We start from the raw sequence: 24,292 nt of genomic DNA, 5'->3' as shown, positions 1-24,292 counted from the left end.
CTTAATGTAATGTGTTTATTTACTTTACCATACGGAATCTTGGAAGAAAATTGTCAAACTTAATTTTAAATAGTTGTGTAATTGCACAATTAATGTAATTTATGACTTTAATACTATCTTCTTGTGTTTAATTAGTGGAAATCACTTCATGTTTATGCAGATGGCTCATATTTTATTTGTCATATGTTTCAGATAACCGCACATATCACTTCCAGGCAGAAGATGAGCAGGAATTTATGATGTAAGATTTTTTGTGGGATTTTTTTTTTTTTTCCTTTAACCACTTTGCAAATCGTAAACTTTGTAATTGAACTTCTCTGTGAATGCAGTGATCTAAATGAATTTTTATATGCTGATTGTGGGATCTCCTCTCTGCCATTTAACAATTATGAACAATCATGGCAATCTGCCTAGCGGTGAAGACAACTTTACTTTTCTGTGACTAGATTGTACTGCTTTTATGGCAAACTAGTATCATAAAAAGAGTTTGAAATTGTAACTCTCATCTGAAGCGTTTGCTTGATGGCTTTTGTGCGCCTGTGTGGTGGGAAGTCTGTGAAGTGGTGTTTGATTGTTTTAATTTGGCACTTACCCATTGAGGTCACTAACACACCACAATGACATTTCCCAGACTCCTTTTGACACAAACATTCTCACAAAAAAACATCTACCATCTCATAGCATGTCTTAGTATTTTTAACCACTGGCCTTGTTTCTTACCCACACTGCTGTGAGCTCCCTGCTGTCCATCAGAGAAGTCCCTGACTGAGCCATTTAACAGCCATTTTAAAGGGCTCTTAAAAGCACAGAGGCTGATCAGAATGAAGCCCTATAACTCCTTTATGCATCAGTCTTGCAGTCCTTTCACCTCTGCTTTGACTGGAATGTTTTTTTAAAAGCCAAAAGCCGTTTTTTTATTATGTTTATTTAATTACCTTTCCAATGGGAAGTTATAGACTGTTGAGGGAGGGAAGTGTTTGTTTGGGGTAGTATTAGTTAAACATGGAAGGATAATTATAAAACTAATGTTGTAATTTGGTGAGTTGATATTCCATGTAGAAACTAATAAAAAAAAAAAAAAAAAAAACATCTTATTGGGCAATAAATGGCAAAGGGACAGAAGTAGGAAAATGAATAAGAGTTTCTGAAAGACCGACTTGAATGTTGCTTTAGGATTTAGCTGTTGGTTTTTGAGGCAAGACACTGGCTGGCTGACACACTGGTATTTAACAAGTTTTTAAGACAGCTTGTCAATTTATAAAAAGCCCATCTTTGGTTATGCAGCACATCGGTGTCAGTTATAAAACAATGGACCAATCAGAAGGAGGACTGGGCAGGACAAGTAATTCAAGCTTAAAGAGTTTACAGTAGCAATTGTGTACAGTTACCAGTCAAAATTGTTTTTGTTTGCATGTTATTTCAAAGAAAAAATGTCTTTGCACTCTTCAGTTTATTTCTCAACACTGTAAGTAAAAAAGGTGGAGAAAGTTTCTTGTGTTTCTGCCTCTACAGATGGATCTCAGTGTTAACTAACAGTAAGGAAGAGGCGCTTAACATGGCCTTCAGAGGAGAGCAGGGTGGAGGAGATGATGGGCTGGAAGATCTCACTAAAGCCATAATAGATGATGTGTTACGGATGCCCGGAAATGAAGTGTGCTGTGATTGTGGTGCTCCAGGTATATGTCTTTCTATCTGTCTGTCTGTCTAAAAAGAAAATAATAATAAAACTGTCTGGAAAGGTTTCTCTGCCTCATTTCACCTCTGGTTCACCCAGTCTGTCCTGTTTTTTTTAAATCCCAATTTCTGTTTCTCTTACTCCATTACTAGTGAAATCAGTCTCTCTCATGATGAAGCAGCAGCAGTGTGAGGATCAGGCAGTCAGGACAGCCGAGTGCTGTTACATCACTCTCTTATGTAATTGGCTCATGCAAGCTGTGCTGAAAGTTCTGAGAGGGCGGCTGCTGCTCCAGGGATTATTTGATCAGCCTCTTTCACATTCATTGTTTTCTCTCTCTGAAAGAGAATAGAGATGTGGCCCAGGAAAGGCTCCTGGGGCCTTTTATACTTGTTTAAATTTGTTGTAACACACAAATAGATGAACAATTTAAAAATCTGAGAAGTATGTTTTATATATTGTCAGGTTTATCAGCAAAAAGATTTTTGAAGCTATACTGTTAAATGACCATCGTTAATGAGTAGAGCCAGAATAAAGACCCGTTCCTAGGAAATAACTATATATAAACTATCTATAAAGTTTTAATTGTTCTAATTCAATGTGTGCACCACAACTATAACAATAATATTAATAAACAAAAATGTTAACTTTGGTGTGGATTTTAATATAGTTATTTTTATATTTTTCGTTATTGCTGTAAACGGTCCTTTTATTTCTCTTACAAAAAATTAACCATGGTTTTATTATAGTGAAAGTGTAGTAGCCATGTTTTTTTGGCGCACTGATTTTACTACAAATACCATGGTTAAACTATGGTTAGTGTAGCAAGACCATGTTTAATTTGTGGTTACCATAGTTTAACTATAGTAACCATGATTTTTTGGTTATATTTGTAGTAAAACCATGGTTAATTTTCGTAAGGGCTATATTACACATGAGATGCACTATAGGCTGAATACAGTGGATGCAAGTTGGATTACCCTTATGAAAATAACCATGGTTTTATTATAGTGAAAGTCTAGTAATTATAGTTTTTTGGCATATTGATTACCATTTGTAAAACCACAATTTTGCTACAAATACCATGGTAAAATTATGGTTAGAATACCAAAACTTTCTGTACTGTGTTTTTTTAATTTGTAGTAAAACCATGGTTATTTTTCATAAGGGTATGTAGTTGTACTACAACTGTGCTATTGTACAGGTTGCTAGCACATTGCTGCATTGCTGTGTGGATGCTAAGATGTCCTGGGTGGTTGTTAGCAGATTACTATGTGGTTGCTAAAGTATTCTACATTAGCACATAGCTACTTTTAGTTGCTAAGGTGTTATACGAGTTTGTTAGCAAATTGCTATGTTTATATAAAGCTGCTAAGGTGTTCGTTGTTCGTGTGGTTGCTATCACTAAACATTTAGCTACTTTTATATGCAGATGCTAATGTGTTCTAGGTGGTTGTTAGCGTCTTGCTGTTTGCTGTGCGGTTGCTGAAGTGTTCTGTGGGGTAAATAAATTGCTATATTTCCTATTCTCGTTTCTGTGTTCTGGGTGGTTGTTAGCACATTGCCACAATCTTCTATGCTGTTTCTTTTGTTTTTTCTATCTCTGAATAAGAGTAGAGATGTGGCCCAGGAAAGGCTCCTGGGGCCTTTTATGCTTGTTTAAATTTGTTGTAACGTACAAATAGATGAACAATTTATAAATTGGGGAAATATGTTTTATATATTGTCAGGTTTATCAGCAAAAAGATTTTTTAAGCTATACTATTAGATGACCATTGTTAATGAGTAGTGCCAGAATAAAGACCCAATTTTCCAAGGAAATAACTTTATCTATAAAGTTTTAGTTATTTTAATTCTGTGTGTGCACCACAACAATAACAATAATATTAATAAACAAAAATGTTAAAATTGGTGTGGATTTTAATATACACTAATCATAGTTTAAACATGGTATTTGTAGTAAAACTATGGTTATACAAATGGTAATCAGTGCGCCAAAAAACATGGCTACTACACTTTCACTATAATAAAACCATAGTTAATTTTTGTAAGGGAATAAAAGGACTGTTTACAGCACACCAATGTTAACATTTTTGTTAACATTGGTTAAACTATGATTAGTGTAGCAAGACCATGGTTAATTTGTGGCTACCACAGTTTAACTACAGTAACCATGGTTTTTTGGTTTTATTTGTAGTAAAACCATGGTTCATTTTCGTAAGGGTTATATTACACGTGAGATGCACTATAGGCTGAATACAGTAGATGCAAGCTGGATTACCCTTATGAAAATAAGCATCAAAACATACCTACCAGCATATGCTGTTTTTTTCACCAGGGATTTGTAAAACCACAGTTTTGCTACAAATACTATGGTTAAACTATGGTTAGAATACCAAAACTTTTTGTACTGTGGTTTTACAAATGGTATTTGTAGTGTTTTATTTGTAGTAAAACCATGGTTATTTTTCATAAGGGTATGTAGTTGTACTACAACTGTGCTGTTTTACAGGTTGCTAGCTCATTGCTGCATTGCTGTGTGAATGCTAAGATGTGCTGGGTGGTTATTAGCAGATTACTATGTGGTTGCTAAAGTATTCTACATTAGCACGTACCTACTTTTAGTTGATAAGGTGTCATATGAGTTTGTTAGCGAAATGCTATGTTTATATGCAACTACAAAGGTGTTCTGTGTGGTTGTTAGCACTAAACACTTTTATATGCAGATTCTAATGTGTTTTAGGTGGTTATTAGCATTTTGCTATATTGCTGTGCGTTTGCTGAAGTGTTCTGCTGGGTAAACAAATTACTATAGTTTCTATTCTCGTTTCTGTGTTCTGGGTGGTTGTTAGCACATTGCTACATTGCTATGAGGTTGCTAAGGTGTTCTGGGAGGTTGTTAGCACATTGATGCATTTCTTCTATACAGTTCTTTGGTGTTCTGGGTGGTGTTAGCACATTGCTGTGCAGTTGGTCAGGTGTTAAGTGTTGGTTTCATTTTATGCACTAGGGGTAGAAAATAAGTCGCATGAATTCAGGTCACATCATCTGTAACACAGACTATGCGTTAGGGGGATGTGGGATGATTATGCATAATAGTTGCATCATACTCCTTTTTAAAAAAGAACCATTCTAGTGAACTAATCCATTGATTCAAGAATTTATAAATGACTGTGTAAAAGGCTCATGAAGCTGTGTTGAGCTGTCATTCAGCTCCTCATCTGAGAGCTGAACACTCTAATGTATGTCAGGGTGCATGACTCCTTGCATCAGTGAGTCTGAGAAGACAGATTGGTTTGACAATTCTTAAACTATGAGATGAATGTATTTGATGCTGACTGACTGTGTGTCTGTCAGAGAAGAAATAATATACAAAGTACATCTGGGATTTACTGAGCATGCAGAGAAATCTGCAAGAGAAGACCTGTATCTATATTTAGCTGCTCTGTGTATGTGTGCGTGTCCTCTTATCTTTGTCGGCCTGTCACTGGTTCTGCTCAGAGAACATCACTGGCACTCATGGAGCCACAAACACACCTGGCGCCAACACTAACACACAAACAGATTGTGTCATATTCTCATACAAACACTGATAACATGGCACTCTGAATCAAACTGCACTGTGTATTTACCATTCCATGTTCTAGAACAGTAAAATTATGAGTCCAATGAGGACCCCTTGTGGTAAAAATGTGTTTGTTGCTTTTCCTTGTTTCCTATTTTTTTTCATGGATTCCTTTATATGTTCTCAGATCCCAAATGGTTGTCGACTAACCTCGGAATTCTGACATGCATCGAATGTTCAGGCATTCACCGGGAGATGGGCGTCCACATCTCGCGTATTCAGTCTATGGAGCTAGACAAACTGGGAACCTCGGAACTCTTGGTGTGTTCAATGACGCAAACGTTTTTTTTTCCAACACAGTATAGCAGGGGTCTCAAACTGGGATCCCTAGGGTTAATGTGGCAGTAATGCAGAGGGTTTGCCAATTATTGTTTGATTACAAACTAATTTATATGACAGAATAAAAAAAATATAGGACAGATTAACTTTAGCCAAAGCTAAAGAAGCTAAAATTCAGCTATATGTTTCATTGTCATAAGTAAAATTCAATTTTTATGTGCAAGATTAATATCCTTTTATTATTAACTTAACTTAAACTTCATTAACTAAAACATTTTTGTGAATTGAAATAAAAGCTAAAATAAAAATAGAAATATTAGATATTAGAAAAAAAAATAACTAAAAATGTAGTTACAAAAAGTGCCTTTAAAGCACTAAAATTACTAACTGGATGTTAATAAAAAAAAAATGTAATAAAAATAAGTTAAAACTAAATAAATTATTTAAAAAAAAACAGATTAATTACTTAATCTGCTTTGCATAAATGTATTCTGCAATTACTAATTTTTAATTACTAAAAAATGTGATTAAAATATGTTAATTCAAAATATTCTTAAAAGAAAAATCTATAATGGTATATTACAAGCATCATTTTTATTTAAATAGTTTTGAAATGCAAGAAGCATCATAACCAAGTGTAAATGCATCAATAAAAACAAAACAGTTTTATACGTTGTTGTTATTATTATTATTAATATTATTATTATTATTATTATTAGAAGTAGTAGTAGTAGTATTATTATTATTTACAAAAATAGTCCATGTCCCAGCCTTTTAGTATAGCAATAAAATCATATTTCATGTTGAAAATTTGGGGTCAGTTCTTTGGACCTATCGCCGTCTACATATTTCATTATTATTTTTAATCTATTTAATCATACTCTTAATGAGTAGATATATTGTAATTTATGCATATTTCATTTTGTTTTCTTTTATTCTTTGCTTTCAGCTGGCCAAGAATGTGGGAAACAGTAGTTTTAATGAAATAATGGAAGGAAATCTTCCTTGCCCCTCTCCCAAACCAACTCCTGCTAGTGACATGTAAGTATGCATGGCAATTGTAAAATTAATTGTCATATTATATTTTTCTAGTGTGTTAAAAAGACTGGCAAATGATAGATTCCCTGTGGTTGCACTTGTGTTTTATTTCCCTCTTTCTTATGTTGATCTTAGGACTGTTCGTAAAGAGTTTATCAATGCTAAGTATGTAGATCATAAGTTTGCAAGAAAAACCTGCAGCTCAGCAGCAGCCAAGATGAGTGAGCTGTTTGAAGCTGTCAGGTCACATGACCTGCTAGCTCTCATCCAGGTGTATGCCGAGGGGGTAGAGCTTATGGAGCCACTACCTGAAGGAGGACAGGTGAGTGACAGCATCAGTCAATGAGTCAAATGAGGAACAGTGGGAAAATAGGCTTGCTTGAAATTAATGAAATTACCATTTCGCTATTCATTTAAAAATATTTAGTGTGCTCTGAAAGGAAACATACCAGGCATTCTAGGAGGAGAAGGTAGGTCAACAGGTTCCAAGTGTATGTGCAAACAAACTATCACGTGACATGATGGATGACCCATGCACATCAGAGTCTTTGATGAGCACAGATATTGTGGTCTGGTGAATATCAGAAAGCAGACACGCTGAACGTGACTTGAATCCTCTCCCTTGATCTTCTCCCAGTTTTCTGCACTGAGAGACCCTTCGTTCTATCAGCTAATGACTTTGATAATGCTGCCACCGACTCAGAGATGAAGGCTGCTTCTGAGTGGGTGCAGACGCAAAAACATTCTCTATCTAAAATGATCTCTGTTTCGCTTTTTATGATGTAGCGTCTGCCCTGAGCATCAGCTGATTTTGGTTGATCTTTTGTTGAAGCCTGTCCATAGCAATGTCAGAGACACTATTAGCCATATATTTTAGTGGAGTTTCATCAACACAATTCAAGTTGCAAAATACATATGTGACACTGGACCACAAAACCAGTTGCAAGTAGTAGATACACAGGTGTATTTATAGCAATAGCCAACAATACATTGTATAGGTATGTGTCAGTGTTCCATTAAGATATTTTGTAAATTTGCTACCGTAAATAAATGAAAACTTAATTTTTGATTAGTAATATGCGTTGCTAAGAACTTCATTCGGACAACTTTAAAAGCGTTGTCCTTTGAAATTGACCCTTATAACTGGTTTTGTGGTCTTATGCCTACCAAAGCTGTGTTTATTTTATGTGATCGGAAATACAATAAAAACAGTAATATTGTGAAATATTATTACAATCTAAAATAACTGTTTTGTATTTTAATACATCTGAAAATGTAATTTTACATATTTCAGTCTTCGTTGTCACATGATCCTTTGGAAATCATTCTAATGTGCCAGTTTGCATTACAAAACAGCAACAACAAAATTGTATTATTATTATTAATGTTAAAAAATGGTTATCCTGCTATATTTTATATAATTATTTTTCTGGTAACCATGATTTTTTTTAGGGGTCTTTGAGTAGAAAGTATAGCATTTATTTGAAATAGAATTTTTTTATGACAATATACAGTAAATGTCTTTACTGTCAATTTTGATCAGTTTAATGTGTCTTTGCTAAATAGAAGTGTTGACCTTGTTTCCATCAACAGTTTTAGAGGCATTTTATTAAATAATAATAAATAAAAACAACTTTAATATAACATGCAAAGACAAATTCTACCACAGAGGATTAGGAGAGCTACTTAAAAATAAAAAAATAAATACATACATGCATACATAATAAAGGAAAACAGTTTATTTTGGCAGTCCTTTCTTTTTTAATGAAATTTAAATGAATTATACATTAAAAAAAAAAAAAAACATGAATTAAATAAGATATATTTAAGATAATAGATGTCTTTGTCTTTATTTATTATTTATGGATTAATCCTTTTTTTTTATTTGTGTTTCTGTATTATAGGAAGGAGGAGAGACTGCATTGCACTACGCTGTGAGGACAGCTGACCACACCTCGCTGCACCTGGTCGACTTCCTTGTCCAGAACAGGTATGGAACACCAGCCTATAACCACAAAAACCTGGGAGGATACACTCCTGGCCATGTTTTTATTATCAATATTTGCAGTGAATGATCCTTAGGATTCATTTTAGGCTGTCACCTCTTGTTCCATTCCATCATTATCATATAGAGCTTGATGGTGAGCCAGGATGCGTTTTAATGTGTTTTTTCTTAGGATGGCAGGTGTTCATGTACAAGCACCAGAACTTTTGAAGGGATTATCATGCAGATAATGGAGTAATTTAAGTTCAACTTTAGCTCAATTTGCTTTCTGCTGTGTGGATTAAAGTTACATAACAGCATTGGAAGATCAGGTCATGCCTGAGCCAGAACTATACTTGGCTCGCATCCTAGTAAATAATCATAATTCGATTTCCCTGAGAACTGGAACACTGAAACCATTCCAGGTTTGCATTAAAGGTTGACTTAAAAGAAATATGACAGCATAAGGGAAATAAATCCAACCCAGCCAACTGGATTATTATTATTTTTTTTTTTTTTTTTTTGGACATCATAAACTTTACTCCAGGTTTTCCATTCTCCAATCCTTATTCGCTCTATGATTACATTTGAAAGATATCACTCCGATTTAATTCCATGGCAAAATTTTCACTGTGACAAATTTAATATTATGTAAAAACATGTTTGTGCAATTTCTATATAATTGCAGTTGTGATTAGTGTAGTATATACTAATATTAATATGAACCTGTTTAAAATGTTCATGTTTTAAAGTGAAAATCTAAAAATCTAAATTTAAAGCAAAATCTGTATCATTGTGAAATATTATTACAATTTAAAATCAGTATTTGTTATTATATTTTAGAATGTAATTAATTCCTAATAGCAAAGCTGTTTTTTCAGCAGTCATTAGTCGTTCCTAATTCATTGTAATTCGCTGATTTGGTGCTCAAGAAACATTTATTTTTTTCTACATTTCTTGTTTTTTTTTTTTTTTTTTTTTCACATTTCACATTTAACATTTCTTTTTTTTTTTATCTTTTTTTAATTAAGGTTGAATAATAAGTTCAGTTCAGTTTTAGAGAAACAATGATACTTTATTTTCAGGATTCTTTAATGAATAGAAAGTTCAAAAGAAATGAATTATTATTATTAATTATTAATTATTATTATTATTATTATTATTATTATTATTATTATTATTATCATCATCATCATCGTCATCTTGTGACAATGTAAAAGCTTTTACTGTCATTTTTTTTATTTTAATGCATCCTTGCTGAATAAATATATTAATTTCTTTAATTATAAAAAAAAAAAAAAAAAAAAACTGGAATTTTACTGATTCCAAACCCTTTAAAATGTAATGTACTGTAGGTGGAAGGAAAATATAACAATGAATCTTCAGTGGTCTCCACATTCATAGATTGTGTTAATCCGTCTCTAATATTTGTTAAACATTTTTTTTTTTCTTACTGTTTTTCCAATATTGTTGCAAATTCCTTTTATTTTCATTCTCGGGCAGCTGACAGTCTACTAACATGTAAAAAAAAAATTGCTGACATGCAGTTGCGTTTTGGACGTTAATGTGTTTTATGGTTTTGAAGCGATTGAGAACACAGATGCTCAGTTCAACTGTCATATAATATTAAACACAATTTTTTATATGTATTTATACCTGGACATTCACATATTTATTTACAGTTCACAGAAATATGTGTGACACACTAATTGAAAATCTCCATGCAGAATCAAATAAACACTGATACTGGGCAAAAGTGTTGTGTTCAAAAGTGGAAAATAACATCCTTTCGGAACTTAGAAATGTAGAACTTAGACCCTGAATTGTAGCGTATTAGTAGTCACTACAGAAAATCTTCACGCTAAACTTCAATCTGGGTCAGAGAAATATATTCATTTTGTTCTCAGAGAGCGGGGATATACTGGTTTAGATGTGTAGCCTGTTTTTTCATTTGCTGTGATTCCCACTAGGTAAACAGAACTGGGTCATTCACTTGCTCTCTCCCCATGTGTGCTGTTTAGTCACTGCTGACCCAAATTCAAAAGTGTGAAGTGGCTCATTAAGAGTGAAAATCTTGTTAATGTCAGCCTCAATTAAAGAAATGAATTGCAGTAAAGAGCACTTTGGAGATGTATGCTTTGATTTTGTTAACATGTTAACAGTACCACAAAATGTACCAGAATTGATACAGGTTAGTTTTAATACGTTTATTTTGCTTAATATAAAAAGTTCTGTGTTTGAACACTTACACTGTGTTTTTAAAAGTACAGTAAAACTCTTATATGCCAGAAGGGAAAATTTGATTGCTCTTGTCTCTGTCTCCAGTGGGAATCTGGATAAACAGACGGAGAGGGGAAACACGGCCCTGCACTACTGTTGCCTGTATGAGAAACATGAATGCCTCAAACTACTGCTGAGAGGCAAACCAGCTACTGATATCAGTGAGTTACAAATGCATGTGGTGTTTTACTAGATTTACCATAGTTTTCACCAAATATACAATATACAAATAATATTATTAATTATTAATAATATATAATATACAAAGTAATTATAATTTGCTTAATTACATGCATACTTATAGGTATGCACTATGTCAAATAATTTCATCATTTGTTTTTATTGTTATATAATTTGTATTAATTATCAGACTTCTTGAATTGTTTATTTATTTTAAAAAAATAATATAAATTTTTCATATTGTAATTTATGTTTATGTTTTTCATAATAAAAATTGTAGTGTTGTGATGCTTAAATTCACTTGTGGCATTTAAAATGAATGAACTTAGATTTTTAGTGTTTTTTATTTATTTATTTTTTTTTAAGATAACAGAGTCTATATTGGCCATTTATGTGTTATTAAGAGTAATATAAAAATATAATAATTGTCAATTTTATATCAGCCAGAATCCCTGCTTACACATACTGTTTATTTACCAGCGCTTGGCCACCACATTGTTTCATGGTAAACATTATGCATAATTTCTGATTAACATGTGGCCTTATATTTCAGCCAATCAGAATGGAGAAATGGCTCTGGATGTGGCAAGGCGGATGAAGAACATCCAGTGTGAGGAAACGGTGTGTAACTTGTGGGTCAGATGATATATTTCCACTTTTGGAAACTCTTAATAGCTCTGAATACATGTCCTTCATGCTCTAAGAACGACAGGGGGCAGCAAAGGCCCCAGGGTGTTAGGATGTAGTTGATTTTGAAGCTCTGACTCATATTTGTGCATATATGTTGCTTCAGCTGGTACAAGCCGCTGCAGGAAAATTTAATCCTAAAGTCCATGTGGAATATGAATGGAATCTCAGACTGGAAGAGCTTGATGAGAGCGACGATGATCTGGATGACAAAGTAACACATTCCTCCTCGAACCTCTTTTAAAATATCCATACTTTCTGTCACTCACAGACTGAATGATATTCTCATTGTTTTTCATTCCCAGCCCAGTCCCATTAAGAAGGATCGTTCTCCTCGGCCGCAGAGTTTCTGTCACTCATACAGTCTCTCTCCTCATGACAAGCTCTCTCTGCCTAGTTTCACTGGCCAGCGTGATAAGCAGCGCCTCTCATACTCTGCATTCTCCAATCAGATGTACAGCGTTTCTACCGACTGCCCGTCCTCTCCAGTCTCAGATGCCCCACCTCTGCCTCCTAGGAATGCAGGAAAAGGTAACCCAGAAACCCAAAAGCCAATTGCCCTCAAACTTTAGCATAAAACTTGTTCTAACCAATCTTGTGTATTCCATAATTAATTATATTAATTTATCTTATACATTGTATTTATATTCATAAAAGCTGTTTATGAATGTATTTATCCATCTCTTAGCTTCTGTAACTTTAGCTTAGTTTGTAAACCTAAAGCCTGTACAAAAAAGCAAAACTGTAACAAATATCTGTGGGGGGTTTTATCTGCTTTTGGTTGCTTTGCACAGACTCCAGCTATGTTTACTTTTCCATTCAATATATTTCTTTTATGGTTTATCTTTCTGATATGTCATAGTATTACTAGGCAAACCTATGTAAAATATCACCCAGTGTTTTTCCATTTTTTTCTTTGTTCTCTCTCTGTATTTTTCTATTTTTCTTCTCTCTTGCAGCTCCTCCTCTGGCTTTCCTTGGCTCTCATTCCCACTATGCTACTCTGGCTAGCACTCGACCATACATCAGTGACTATCTTTTTTTTTTTTTTTTTTTTGGATAAACCCCTCCTGCTTATTTAATTCATTTAATGACCTCATTCTGCAAAAGTTTGCTGTGTTTGAAAACTGTTCAGCTGTGTTTGAAACTGAAAGCTGCTGCATCAGTGTTTTTATACGAAAGTACACTACCATTCAAAACTTTGGGGGCAGTACCATTTTTTTTTTATGGAAATACTTTTACATAGCAAGGACATTAAATTGATCAAAAAGACTTAACATTGTAATACAAAAGATGCACTTTTTTCAACATTAATAATAATAAAAAATGTTTCTTGAGCACCAAATCAGCATATTAAAATGATTTCTGAAGGATCTTGTGATAGTGAAAACTGGAGTAATGGCTGCTCAAAATTCAGCTTTGCCATCACAGGAACAAATTACATTTGAAAACATATTAAAATAGAAAACAGTTATTTTAAATTGTAATAATATTCACAATGTTCTGTTTACTGTATTGATTAAATAAATGTAGCCTTGGAGAGCATAAGAGACTTAAAAAAATATCTTACGGATCCAAAACTTTTGAATGGTAGTGTAACTCCTGAAGAAACTAAATTGAAACTAAAGAAACTAAATGATTTGAAAATGATCAAGAGCAAATTAAAATGAGCTTTAGAAATACATTTATTAGTCAAAATAAAAATAAAATAAAATAAATTAAGTGAAAAATGAAATTATTAAATTAATTTCATAGGTTCTGGGGTAGGGGCAATGAATAAGTATGCTGACAAGATAAAAGCATCTTAGTAGACAGCATGTTATGCATAAATTGAATTCGGATGTGTCTTGATGCTTTATATTTATAGATTCTGCATATTTCTGGTTTTTGACTATACAATCACAAAAAATACCACCACTGTATCACGGTGTCTAACTTTTCTTTTATGCAAGTAGCAGCAGATAGATTAGATTTAGTACATCCTATTTCCTTTTCACTTGATGATTCTGCTACAATGAATCACTTTTAGCAAATTGGTGATTTTATTAAATTGCTGCATTTGCTTGTGTCTCATCCCTTTCCTGGTCTTCTCTGACTGAGCTTTTCACTGGCTATTGACTGTCTTTTTAAAATATGTAACATAGAATAGCAAATAGTGAAGGAATAGTGCTTTTCATTTTCTCTTTCATTGAATCGAACTGTCATTCTCTTCCTTTTTTGTGGTGTCTTTATGTCCTTCAATTTAAATTATTCATTTGCAGTAGTTTCTCCACTTCCACATTAAGTACTGCACTTACTTGGCTCGTTTCGGTTTCAGTAGCACTTGCCATCTTATCCAAGTGGTTACCCATAGTGTCATTCTTTCCTTTTATTTTCTTATGTTTCTATCCTGTCATCCTTCCTCCTGTATCTTCCACAGACCCATGTTAAATGACAGTGTCCATTCTTCCCCATGACATCACTGCATGTTCTTGTTTTATGTTTGTTTTCCCTCTAGCCCCTCCCTTGTCGAACCTGCCCCCCTCCACCCCTGCCGCACAGACCCCTGCTAGTGGCAGCTCCACCCTGTCAAAGAAGAGGCCCCCGCCCCCTCCCCCTGGACACAAACGCACGCTATCCGACCCCCCTACCCCTCTCTCACACACCCCAATCAGTAAAGGTGGGCAATACTTAGTCAACAACCCTAGACTGAAGTACAAACTAATGTTTCTGGTTTTTATTTTTTGTCTAAGGTTACATTTACTCAGATCCATATACGGTAGAATGGATTTAATTTTTCATTTTTATACAACGTTTTCAATAGAAACACCAATTTAGTTGACTTTAAATTAAATTATACATAGAAATTATGATCTTTTGGTTAATTTCAGATCAATCCTTAATACCCATTTTTACCATCCCCAGGCTTCATGCATTTACCTTTTGTTTAGTCTCTACAATATGTTACCAGATCATTTGCATTCCATTCATTCTATGGTGTCATAACATGTTGAATTCTTATACATTTTAACTATGAAAGCCAATATCGAGAGGACAATATTGCCAATGAAAGGCTCAGCCTACCTCATCCCTAACCTTTTGACCTCTGCCATTTACCCGGCCCAGTGATTTGCATGTTTCTTACCATTTTAGGTAATGACAAAGAGAAAGGCATGGCAAAATAATGGTCTGGGTGAAAGACATACTTGCATTGCATTTTGCCATCAAATGATTTGTTTTGATATAACCCATATAAATTCAATTGTTGGCTGAAATAATAATTGCGTAATTTGAGATGCACAAGACCATTATTGTGCATGGCCTGGTGTATCCCAGCACAATATTCATAATAAAGTATTCTTTACTATGCTGAGTTTATACAAAGCCATAAAGTGACGTTTGCAGAAAGAATTCCTGGAGATTTTCATGTGTACACTACAAACTTTTATGTGGAAAGCATTTGCATATTCTTTAATGCATTTTAATTGTAAACTACAATATACTACAGTTCTATGTACACTAACAGTACATTAATACATTAATTATAAGAAATGTTCATTGAGAACCAAATCAGAATATTAGAAAGATTTCTAATAGATCATGTGGCACTGAAGACTAGAGCAGTGGCTGCTGAAAACTCACCTTTGCCCTTACAGAAATAAATGACATTTTAATGTCTAATTACATTAAAATAGAGAACAGTTATTTTAAATTGTAATAACATTTCACATTATTATTGTTTATAATTTAATTTTGATTAAATAAATGCAACTAAAATAATTTCAAAAACATTAAAGAATCTTACTGACCCCAACTGTTTTTTTTTTTTTTTTTTTTTTTTTGGCAGTATGAGTCTTTTCTGCATATGTCACTTTAGCGGCTCTATAGGCTTTTCTTACTAAAATCAGGGACATGTATTTAAAGGGAATGACATAATATAACATACATTTTGTATCTTACTGAAGTATGTGGTAGAAAACCCGTAAAAGACTTATTAGTTATTTTAAAAAATCCACATCATTTTATACTTATTTTGGACAATGGGGGCGCCATTATGTTAGTGACGTGAAATGGCTGCACTTAGTGAGCTACTGGTGCTACCTTTTGCTATTTTTTACCGCAGTACAACTCTGAAAATAAAATTCTGATACGATGCCATGTAGTACGGCTTTTGGTTCTAATTTTCAGTCAAAGGGCAACAAGAGAAGCAATTTAAGTTTTCACTGCTTTCCTAGTGATAAGAAGAGGCGAAAGAATGGGAAGATGCCTGTAAACAAATACAAAAAAATGTATAAAAAGATCTTTAAAATCTTTAATGGGTTTTCTACTACATATTTCAGTAAGAGACATAATTTACTGTGCGTTATATTAAGCTGTACAAGTCTTAATACCCGGGGTTCCCTTTAAGAAATTAGTTCATTTGTTATGACATTTCACAGTATAATGTTCACTGTACAACATTCCAGGAAGTGATTCAACGCCGCCTCCTGTCAACAAGATGTCTCCTGTAACTAACAGATTTGAGGGTATCCCACAACAGCAAAGGTGAACCAACATCCTTTAAGCTTCAATGTAGCAAATAAAACAACCCGAACAAGACTGATTCAGAATTAAATTCACACAAGCAGGTTTTTTTTGCAGTGTTTATATAGCAACTCTTTTGAACTATTTTTAGAACTATATTTGCCTAAGAAAGGTCAGCAAACTTCAGACTGCAAATTTATACATGGCCTTTTGTATTTCATTTGAATGTGTCCATGTAATTTTGTCATCAGGTTATTTGGGAATGCAAAACAGTTCCATTTTATACAGTATGGCTGGTTTTACAGAGCGTGTAAATATGATATTATCAGACTTTGCTTTGAGGCTTACATTTGTTCCTTATTTCTAGTCTCAACACCACAAAGCCCACACTTGGTCCACGGGTCCTTCCCAAACTACCTCAGAAGGGTAGGTGACATGCTTTCTGCTTTTGAAAATTGCAGTGGTACATCTGTATAATGATTTAAGAATTTAATAAAAATTAAATTTAAATTTTAAAAAATGTACCTTTTTTTTTTTTGTATTAAATCTAAAATAAAATTTAATAAAATTTAAATGATAATTTAAAAAAATTATTTAATAATTAAAATGTATTAAAATTATAAAATAAATTAATTAAAATAATTTAAAATAAAGTAAATTTGCATTAACCTATGTATTTACTTTCAATTAGTTTGTATTAAGCTGACAATGTTTTCCTACTGACTATTACAGTACAGTTAGATGTATAACTTAAAGAGAAAGAATTTCAAATCAAATTTCATATCACCGTTACAAACCCCACTGTACAGTGGCAGTGATTTGAAACTTCAAAAATTTAAAAAAGCAAAAGCATTTAATGTTATATAAGTGTTTAATAAAAAGTATTTCAGCTAAAACTATACTTAAAGTTTTTATAGTGCAAAAACCTTTTTTATTTTACACATTCTTTTACACTTTTTGGAAACCCTATTTCCTAGTGCGCCGTACTGGCGTTTTAATCCTGACACAACATTTTGCAAGCATTTTTTAATCCTGACACAACATTTTCCTCATATTTGCTTACTAAAATTGTCTAGAACTATATAAAAATATAAAAAGACAGAAAACATACAACTAACCTACTAGCTTTATTTTGTTTCTCAATAGTTGCCCTGCGTAAAATAGACACAATCCATCACCCATCTATGGATAAAACCAACCAGCCTCCTGAACCTGTCCTGTTCCAGAAGGTTCTGCAGAGTTCAGACACGCCACAGAAAATTCCGTTAGCCGACAGACCTCAGCATGGAGATATACCTCCTAAACCACAGCCTTCAGAATTACCCCCTAAACCAGGAGAATTGCCTCCAAAGCCTCAGCTATCTGACCTTCCCCCTAAACCCCAGTTGGGTGATCTACCCCCTAAACCTCAGCTGAAAGATCTCCCGCCCAAACCTCAACTGACAGACATCTCCCCACCCAAACCTGTAACCACTGAGGTCCTCCACAAACCTCCTCCTGGAGAAGTGGCTCCCAAGCCCCAACCACCAGATACTCCAATAATCATTCAACAAGCTGAACTGTCACCTCAACCTGTGCAGTCTAGTAAAGACACCAATGGAAGTCCAACATCTGCACAAGAGACACCTGTACCATTGCCCAGGAAAATAAATCCGGTAAGGATCTGGATTCACTGGTGTTTTGGAAAAATACATTTAAGTATGTAACAAGCTGCTTTCAACAAACTGTCTTACACTGTTTGTCTTGCTTTCTGTCAGATAAAGAGTAAAATGCGGAGGGTGAAGACTATCTACGATTGTCAGGCAGATAATGATGATGAGCTCACTTTTGTTGAGGGTGAGGTCATTGTAGTAACTGGGGAAGAAGACCAGGAGTGGTGGGTAAGTGTAACAAGTGTTTTCAAGCATGTGCACCAAAGAGTCTGAAGAATTAAAAATTCTATATTCTGATTATATTTTATTGTTCCAGATCCTTTCCAAAGGTTACTGGATATAACTAAATAAAAGGATGGTTAATAACTTTTTTAATAAGTTTTTGATGCTAAGCTTTGAAAATAACAGTAAGTGTAATCAATTACTGCTGTTTTTTTTTTTTGTCAGAGATGGTAAACCAAACATTTCATTTGTGTAATTAACATTTTTAAATGGTCTAAGAAGAGAGCATTAAAGGGTTAGTTCACCAAAATTGAAAATTAGCCCATAATCTACTCACCCTCAGGGCATCCTAGGTGTTTTATGACTTTCTTCTTTCAGTCGAATCCAATCGGAGTTATATTAAAAATTATTCTACTACTTCCAAGCTTTGTAATGGCAGTGGGCAGGTGTTTCTGTTCAACAGTCCAAAAGAAGTCCAATAAAGCGCATACATCCATAATAAAATTTGCTCCACACGGGGGGGTAAATAAAGGCCTCCTGTAGTGAATCGATGCATTTTTGTAAGAAAAATTTCCATATTTAAAACGTTATAATCATTTTCTCTAGCTTGCGCTTACTGTCATACGTGCAAACTGTGTGGATAACGTATGAGTTGCGCATGCGCTGCTGATCTCGCAAAAAACAATGTTTGTTTACAGGAGCAAAGGAAGCAAAGTTTTCTTTCCAGTCTCCTCTTAGCTGGTTTCTCTTGAAATCCTCTGCCGTTTTTCTTTACAAATCCTCCTTTTTTACTACTAATTCATGACTGCTGTTTTGTTGTGCTCTCTCTTTTTCCGCGTTCAGCACTTCTTTAGCGGAGCATGCGCAACTCATATGTCCCATGTAATCCACCCAGAGCAGCTTTCGTGTATGACAGTTAGCACAAACCAACATTTTTCTTACAAAAATGCATCAGTTCACCACAGGAGGTCTTTATTCACCCCTCAGAGCCAGGTGGAGCACTTTTTTTATGGATGGATGCACTTTATTGGACTTCGTTTGGACTGTTGAACAGAAACACCCACACCCTAGGATGCCTTAAGGGTAAATAAAACATGGGCTTATTTTCATTTTTGGGTGAACTAACAGTTTGAACCCTGTGAGCGCATCGCCCTCAGATGGGTGAAAAGGATCCAGCATGAAAAAAAAAAATGTTTTACTCGTAACAAAACAAAATTAAAACAATTTTCAAGTACACCAAAAAATTAAGTTGTTTTGGATAATGAAATTAAGTCTAAATCCACTTTCCTACTGAAATAAAATCAATTATACAATTTGTTAGAGATTTTTATTCACCTTGTAGTTTTGTCTAGCTTCTGACCATTACATGTAGGACAGCTTTTGACCAAAACTTGTAATTTGATGACATTTACTGCTTTATTTATTCTTAATTAACTTAATGTAATTTATGTTTTATTATTTTGTTAGTCTACAGTTAGTACTGCTTTCTGATCATTTCTGACAATTCTGATTTTTTTTTTTTCCCCATGAGACCTTGACTATATATGGAGTTGAGAGTTTTTTTGTTGTATAAAAAATTATACATGATATGACAGGCCAAATGTGAGGCCCTGTGTGTTTGTACACTTGTCATAGCCCTTGCAATTATTCTGCTTACAGTACATAAACATATAGACTACTTGGAATAAAACCAAAAGTGCAAACGCTGTCCTTTTAAACATGAAAACCTGAAAAATGTCTCAAACTTATATAGACATAGACATGTACATGTGCTAACCTTGGTAAAGGCAGAATTGTTACCAGGCCATTGAATTATTGAAATTTAACTGGTAATCTGGCATTCATTTTCAGTAATTCTGCAGTTCGTCATCAGTTATTCCACACTTGCATTAAGAGCCACATTCTGATTGCAGCCTTTCTTTTTTTGTCCTCAGATTGGACACATCGAGGGGCAGCCAGAGAGAAAAGGTGTATTTCCCATGTCTTTCGTCCATATCTTGTCTGATTGACAGGCAAATGTCAGTCCTCCACCTCCACTTATGGGACGCACTTGACGTAGCTGCTGAATCATCAATGCAAGTTTTAGGAAGATGGAACCACAATGAAAACCACATTATCACCTTACCATCGTCAGAGACAGAGTGTAAATAAAATGTAACTTTACCGCTGTTACCCGTACCATTTTATACAGCCTACCGCATGGTGGCTAGACTGCACCCACTTAAAAGACCAGCACTTTCCCTCCACTATTGAGACTGTATCTCTGTATATAGGGTTGTACATAAAATGTGTGTGTGTGTGTGTGTGTGTTTCACACAAGGATGAGTGTGTGCTTTTGTGTAAATGTAGAAACTTGTGTTGGTCTGAAAAGTAAATGTGTGAACTTATACTCTACTTGCCAGTATGTTACAGCTGGGGCCAGTTTTGTTAAAATAAGTTGAAGTATTAATGTGGCCATTGTTGCGATCATCTATAGCAGGGACAGACAGGAGTCGACTTCTCTTCCTAATCGAATAACTGGACTCATAAGTTTCCTGAACATCAGTTGTTTTTACCGTCACATTTCCTAATACACCACTAAAGCATGTCCAAGAGTGAAATATGTTAATTTGTGTTTGCTATTCCGTGTTCTTGCTACTCAGTGTAAAAAATTATTAACCTGTGCAATGCATACACCATTACCTGTGTCTTTTCACAGGGTGTTCCTACGTGATCCCATATCAGTGTTTGTTTTATCTGCGCAAATAATTTTACTACAGTCTTACTGAAGGACAGTGCTCTGTAACAGTGGTGTTCCACAAACACAAAGGTCAGCCTTTGTCATCTTTAATATTGTGATTTGAGAGGTCTTAGATACTTGAAATACTTTTGAAACTTGGAAGTTGTTTACTTGGTTTATAGATGTTATGTTTTCAAGTGATAGACATGTACTGTATTGCAATTGGAACCTATGCTTTGTCCATGCTGCCAGTAACCTCATGTTAGAGCTGAATAACAGCTGCCTCAGCTATTTAAATTCCCAATGAAGGACTATAACCACCATAGTTTTTAATGCAAGATTTAGTCAGTCTTGTGTTAATTTACTTTCAAGCAACAATCCAAGATTATGTCAGCATTGTTTCCTTATGGTAGATGGGATCTATCCCCCAAAATTTAAATGAGCATGGTATCAAGTCTAACTCAGAAGGAAGCACAGTAGAACTTAATTTCATTCTCTTTGGAAGTGAAATAGGTCTGATATGCTACAGGTTTCTTTTTGACTGCAGATTCTGAGGACGGTGTCCACTGTCTGAACATGTTCCTCACTTACCATTCCATTATCAATAAAATGGTTTCATGTTAAACAAGACTCCAGGTTTCTCAAGCATGAAGTTAGTTAAGTTACAACCAATTCAAATAGAAACACAACAGCACTGTTATAAGTGGACTCAAGACTACACATGCAACTGAAGTGAAAACTCAAATTTATTTGCAGTCCAGCAACATACTTTTAATGCTTCTCTACAGCAATGCCAAACCTCATATTGGGCCCCAGAGTCACTTTAAACAACCCAAAACGCATTTAAAAAGCGGCTTCACTTTAAGGCAAAATAAAGTGTAGTTCAATAAAACTATACAAAAACTCAACTTAAAGAGAACCTTTTGGTTCACATACCAGACTGCTGGTAGATAAAGTACTATAAAAGGGACAAATGAGCAATTCATTTAGATACAGGAGCTTTTTGTGATGTCTTTTTAGCTTGGTCCACCTTCTCCACAGACTTGATGACTCCTACAGCAACTGTCTGTTTTAAATCCCTTACGGCAAATCGACCTGGGCAAAAAAAAAAAAAAAAAAAAAAAAAAAAAAGTCACTACAAAATTTGCTTCTTCAAGCAGTAGTTTGACACTTTAAATTCAGTTCTTTACCCAGAGGTGGATAATGAAAGAAGCTCTCCACACATAAGGGTTTGTTTGGGACTAGTTTGACTGTGGCACCATCTCCCGACATCAGGTACTGAGGCCAGTCCTCAAGTTTCTTCCCCGTACGCCGATCAAGCTTCTCCCTCAGCTCAGCAAAACGACAGGAAACATGAGTTGTGTGGCAGTCTAGTACAGGGGAATAGCCAACCTTAATTTTGCCTGGGTGGTTCAGCATTATGATCTGTTGAAATCATCAAGAGAATCAGTTACCAGTTTGTCAACCAGAGTCCAGATATTGTCAAAGCAAGCAAAGATTCACTACCTGAGCGATAAAACTGCTCACATCTGATGGTGGGTCCTGCTGCGCATTACCTGCAACATCACCTCTCCGAAGGTTCTTCACGGACACATTTTTAATGTTGAAGCCCACATTGTGGCCAGGGAGGGCAGTCTGAAGCCCCTGGTGATGCATCTCAATGGACTTGACCTCCGCAGTCAACTTTGCTGGAGAGAAGGTCAGAACCATTCCAGGCTTCAGGACACCAGTCTCAATCTTACCCACAGGGACTGTGCCAACACCTGGGGAAGGGGAACCAAGTTTAGACAGTTAAAAATGTTGAGGGCTTAACAAGGCATTTTCAGTTATACTTAGTCAATGAAGACCTTGTCCACTTGGTAGTTTTACCTACCACCTATCTTGTAGACATCTTGCAGGGGAAGGCGCAGTGGTTTGCTTGCATTCCGCACTGGAGGAAGTAGGGAATCAAGCACCTCCAACAAGGTTCGGCCATTTGAGTGGCCTTCTTTCCTCTTGAGCTTCCATCCTTTGAACCATTGCATCTGAAACAAGACATGGAAGTAATTGAGGTCAGCAAATATAGTCTATATCAGGAGTGCCCAATCCTGTTCCTGAAGATCTACCATCCTGTACAGTTTAGCTCCAACCCTGATCAAACACCTGAAACAACAATCTAACATCTTCAGCGGCACTAGACAGTTACAGGTCAGCCTACATGAACAGGAGTGCTCTACATCAGGGACAGGCAACGTTGAGGCTAAGTGCCGATGACCTGCAGAGTTTTAGTTCCAACTCTAGTCAAACACACCTGGACAAGCTATTCAAGGTCTTCAGGATTACTAGGGCTACAGGCAGGTGAGGTTTTTGTTCAGGGTTGGAACGAAACTCTGCAGGACATTGGCACTCCAGGACCAATATTACTTATCCCCGCTCTACATCTTTATGGTAAGGGTGTTGAGAATGACATTACCTTCTGGGATGGGGCAATCATGTTCTCACCACTCCAACCAGAAACAGGTATGAAAGGTACAGCACCAATCTCAAAGCCAATCTTCTTGATGAACACAGAAACGTTCTTCACCACCTCATCATAACGTTTCTGGCTAAACGGTGGCTCGGTGAGGTCCATTTTGTTGACACAGACCATGAGCTGTTTGACCCCAAGGGTGTAAGCCAGCAAAGCATGCTCTCTCGTCTGACCATTACGAGAAATCCCAGCCTCAAATTCACCCTTTGCAGCAGAGACAATTAGTAGAGCAGCATCAGCCTAAGAAATAGAAAAATACTGCCATTTAGGTCAACTTCATTGTTACAGGAAGTAGCAGAAGAGAAACCCAGATAAACACTCAAGAACTCAACACCTCAATATGCATAAATACCTGTGAAGTCCCTGTTATCATGTTCTTGATGAAGTCACGATGACCAGGTGCATCAATTATAGTGAAGGTGTATTTCTGAGTGTTGAATTTTAGCAGGGAGATATCAATTGTAATGCCACGTTCCCTCTCTGCTTTCAGTTTGTCCAAAACCCAGGCATACTTGAAGGAACTCTTTCCCATCTTTAAAAGAAGAAACCAAAGTTTAACATTCAAACAACCATAAAAAGGAATTCAAGTAAATACTAACCTGGGTTGCAGCCTTCTCGTACTTCTCAAGTGTTCTGTGGTCAATTCCACCACATTTGTAGACCAGGTGACCAGTGGTTGTGGATTTTCCACTGTCTACATGTCCAATTATGACCAGATTGATATGGATTCTTTCCTTACCCATATTTGCAGATAGTTTAGTCCTGTTTTAATAATGACCTGTTTTACACACCACAATCAACACACTCCTTGTTCCTACAGTGATTTTCAAACCACAGTGAATCCAGTAACAAAGGAAACACTTAAGTATGGGTGCTGCTGATTGAGTCCTGCTGTGATCAATAAAGGCTGAAACTGCATTGATGCAATAATGACCACGC

The 24,292-nt window shown here is 35.2% G+C and overlaps 2 protein-coding genes across 8 annotated transcripts in view; one reads left to right on the top strand and one right to left on the bottom strand.

Moving 5' to 3' along the window:
- asap1b (ArfGAP with SH3 domain, ankyrin repeat and PH domain 1b) overlaps nucleotides 1-21,474 on the top strand; it is a 76,768-nt gene extending 55,294 nt beyond the window's left edge. For 3 of the 7 annotated variants that reach the window (XM_051098053.1, XM_051098054.1, XM_051098055.1), the window contains 16 exons: nucleotides 193-241; nucleotides 1,513-1,676; nucleotides 5,428-5,561; nucleotides 6,529-6,620; nucleotides 6,753-6,939; nucleotides 8,522-8,607; nucleotides 10,927-11,042; nucleotides 11,615-11,682; nucleotides 11,855-11,962; nucleotides 12,054-12,279; nucleotides 14,246-14,407; nucleotides 16,194-16,272; nucleotides 16,619-16,677; nucleotides 17,398-17,906; nucleotides 18,009-18,131; nucleotides 20,060-21,474. In XM_051098053.1, the coding sequence (XP_050954010.1) occupies nucleotides 193-241; nucleotides 1,513-1,676; nucleotides 5,428-5,561; nucleotides 6,529-6,620; nucleotides 6,753-6,939; nucleotides 8,522-8,607; nucleotides 10,927-11,042; nucleotides 11,615-11,682; nucleotides 11,855-11,962; nucleotides 12,054-12,279; nucleotides 14,246-14,407; nucleotides 16,194-16,272; nucleotides 16,619-16,677; nucleotides 17,398-17,906; nucleotides 18,009-18,131; nucleotides 20,060-20,134 (2,237 nt within the window). In that variant the 3' untranslated portion in view covers nucleotides 20,135-21,474. Of the gene's footprint in view, nucleotides 1-192; nucleotides 242-1,512; nucleotides 1,677-5,427; nucleotides 5,562-6,528; nucleotides 6,621-6,752; nucleotides 6,940-8,521; nucleotides 8,608-10,926; nucleotides 11,043-11,614; nucleotides 11,683-11,854; nucleotides 11,963-12,053; nucleotides 12,280-12,707; nucleotides 12,777-14,245; nucleotides 14,408-16,193; nucleotides 16,273-16,618; nucleotides 16,678-17,397; nucleotides 17,907-18,008; nucleotides 18,132-20,059 lie in introns of all 7 variants that reach the window. The other 4 variants (XM_051098058.1, XM_051098057.1, XM_051098060.1 and 1 more) reach the window with 2 other exon arrangements.
- Nucleotides 21,475-21,572: 98 nt separating this feature from the next.
- On the bottom strand, nucleotides 21,573-24,201 carry eef1a1l3 (eukaryotic translation elongation factor 1 alpha 1, like 3). Its single transcript, XM_051098073.1, has 7 exons — nucleotides 23,953-24,201; nucleotides 23,706-23,885; nucleotides 23,297-23,593; nucleotides 22,718-22,868; nucleotides 22,351-22,607; nucleotides 22,035-22,269; nucleotides 21,573-21,939 (listed from the first exon to the last, which is right to left on the bottom strand). The coding sequence occupies exons 1-7, from the start codon at nucleotides 24,094-24,096 to the stop codon at nucleotides 21,827-21,829; spliced, it is 1,377 nt and encodes a 458-aa protein (XP_050954030.1). The 5' UTR covers nucleotides 24,097-24,201; the 3' UTR covers nucleotides 21,573-21,826.
- Between the last annotated feature and the right edge of the window lie 91 nt (nucleotides 24,202-24,292).

This window comes from Labeo rohita, chromosome 24 (assembly GCF_022985175.1).
Source record: "Labeo rohita strain BAU-BD-2019 chromosome 24, IGBB_LRoh.1.0, whole genome shotgun sequence".
NCBI classification, from domain to species: Eukaryota; Metazoa; Chordata; class Actinopteri; order Cypriniformes; family Cyprinidae; genus Labeo; species Labeo rohita.
Note: the sequence above shows the minus strand (reverse complement) of the source record. Positions and strands in the feature narration are given on the sequence as shown.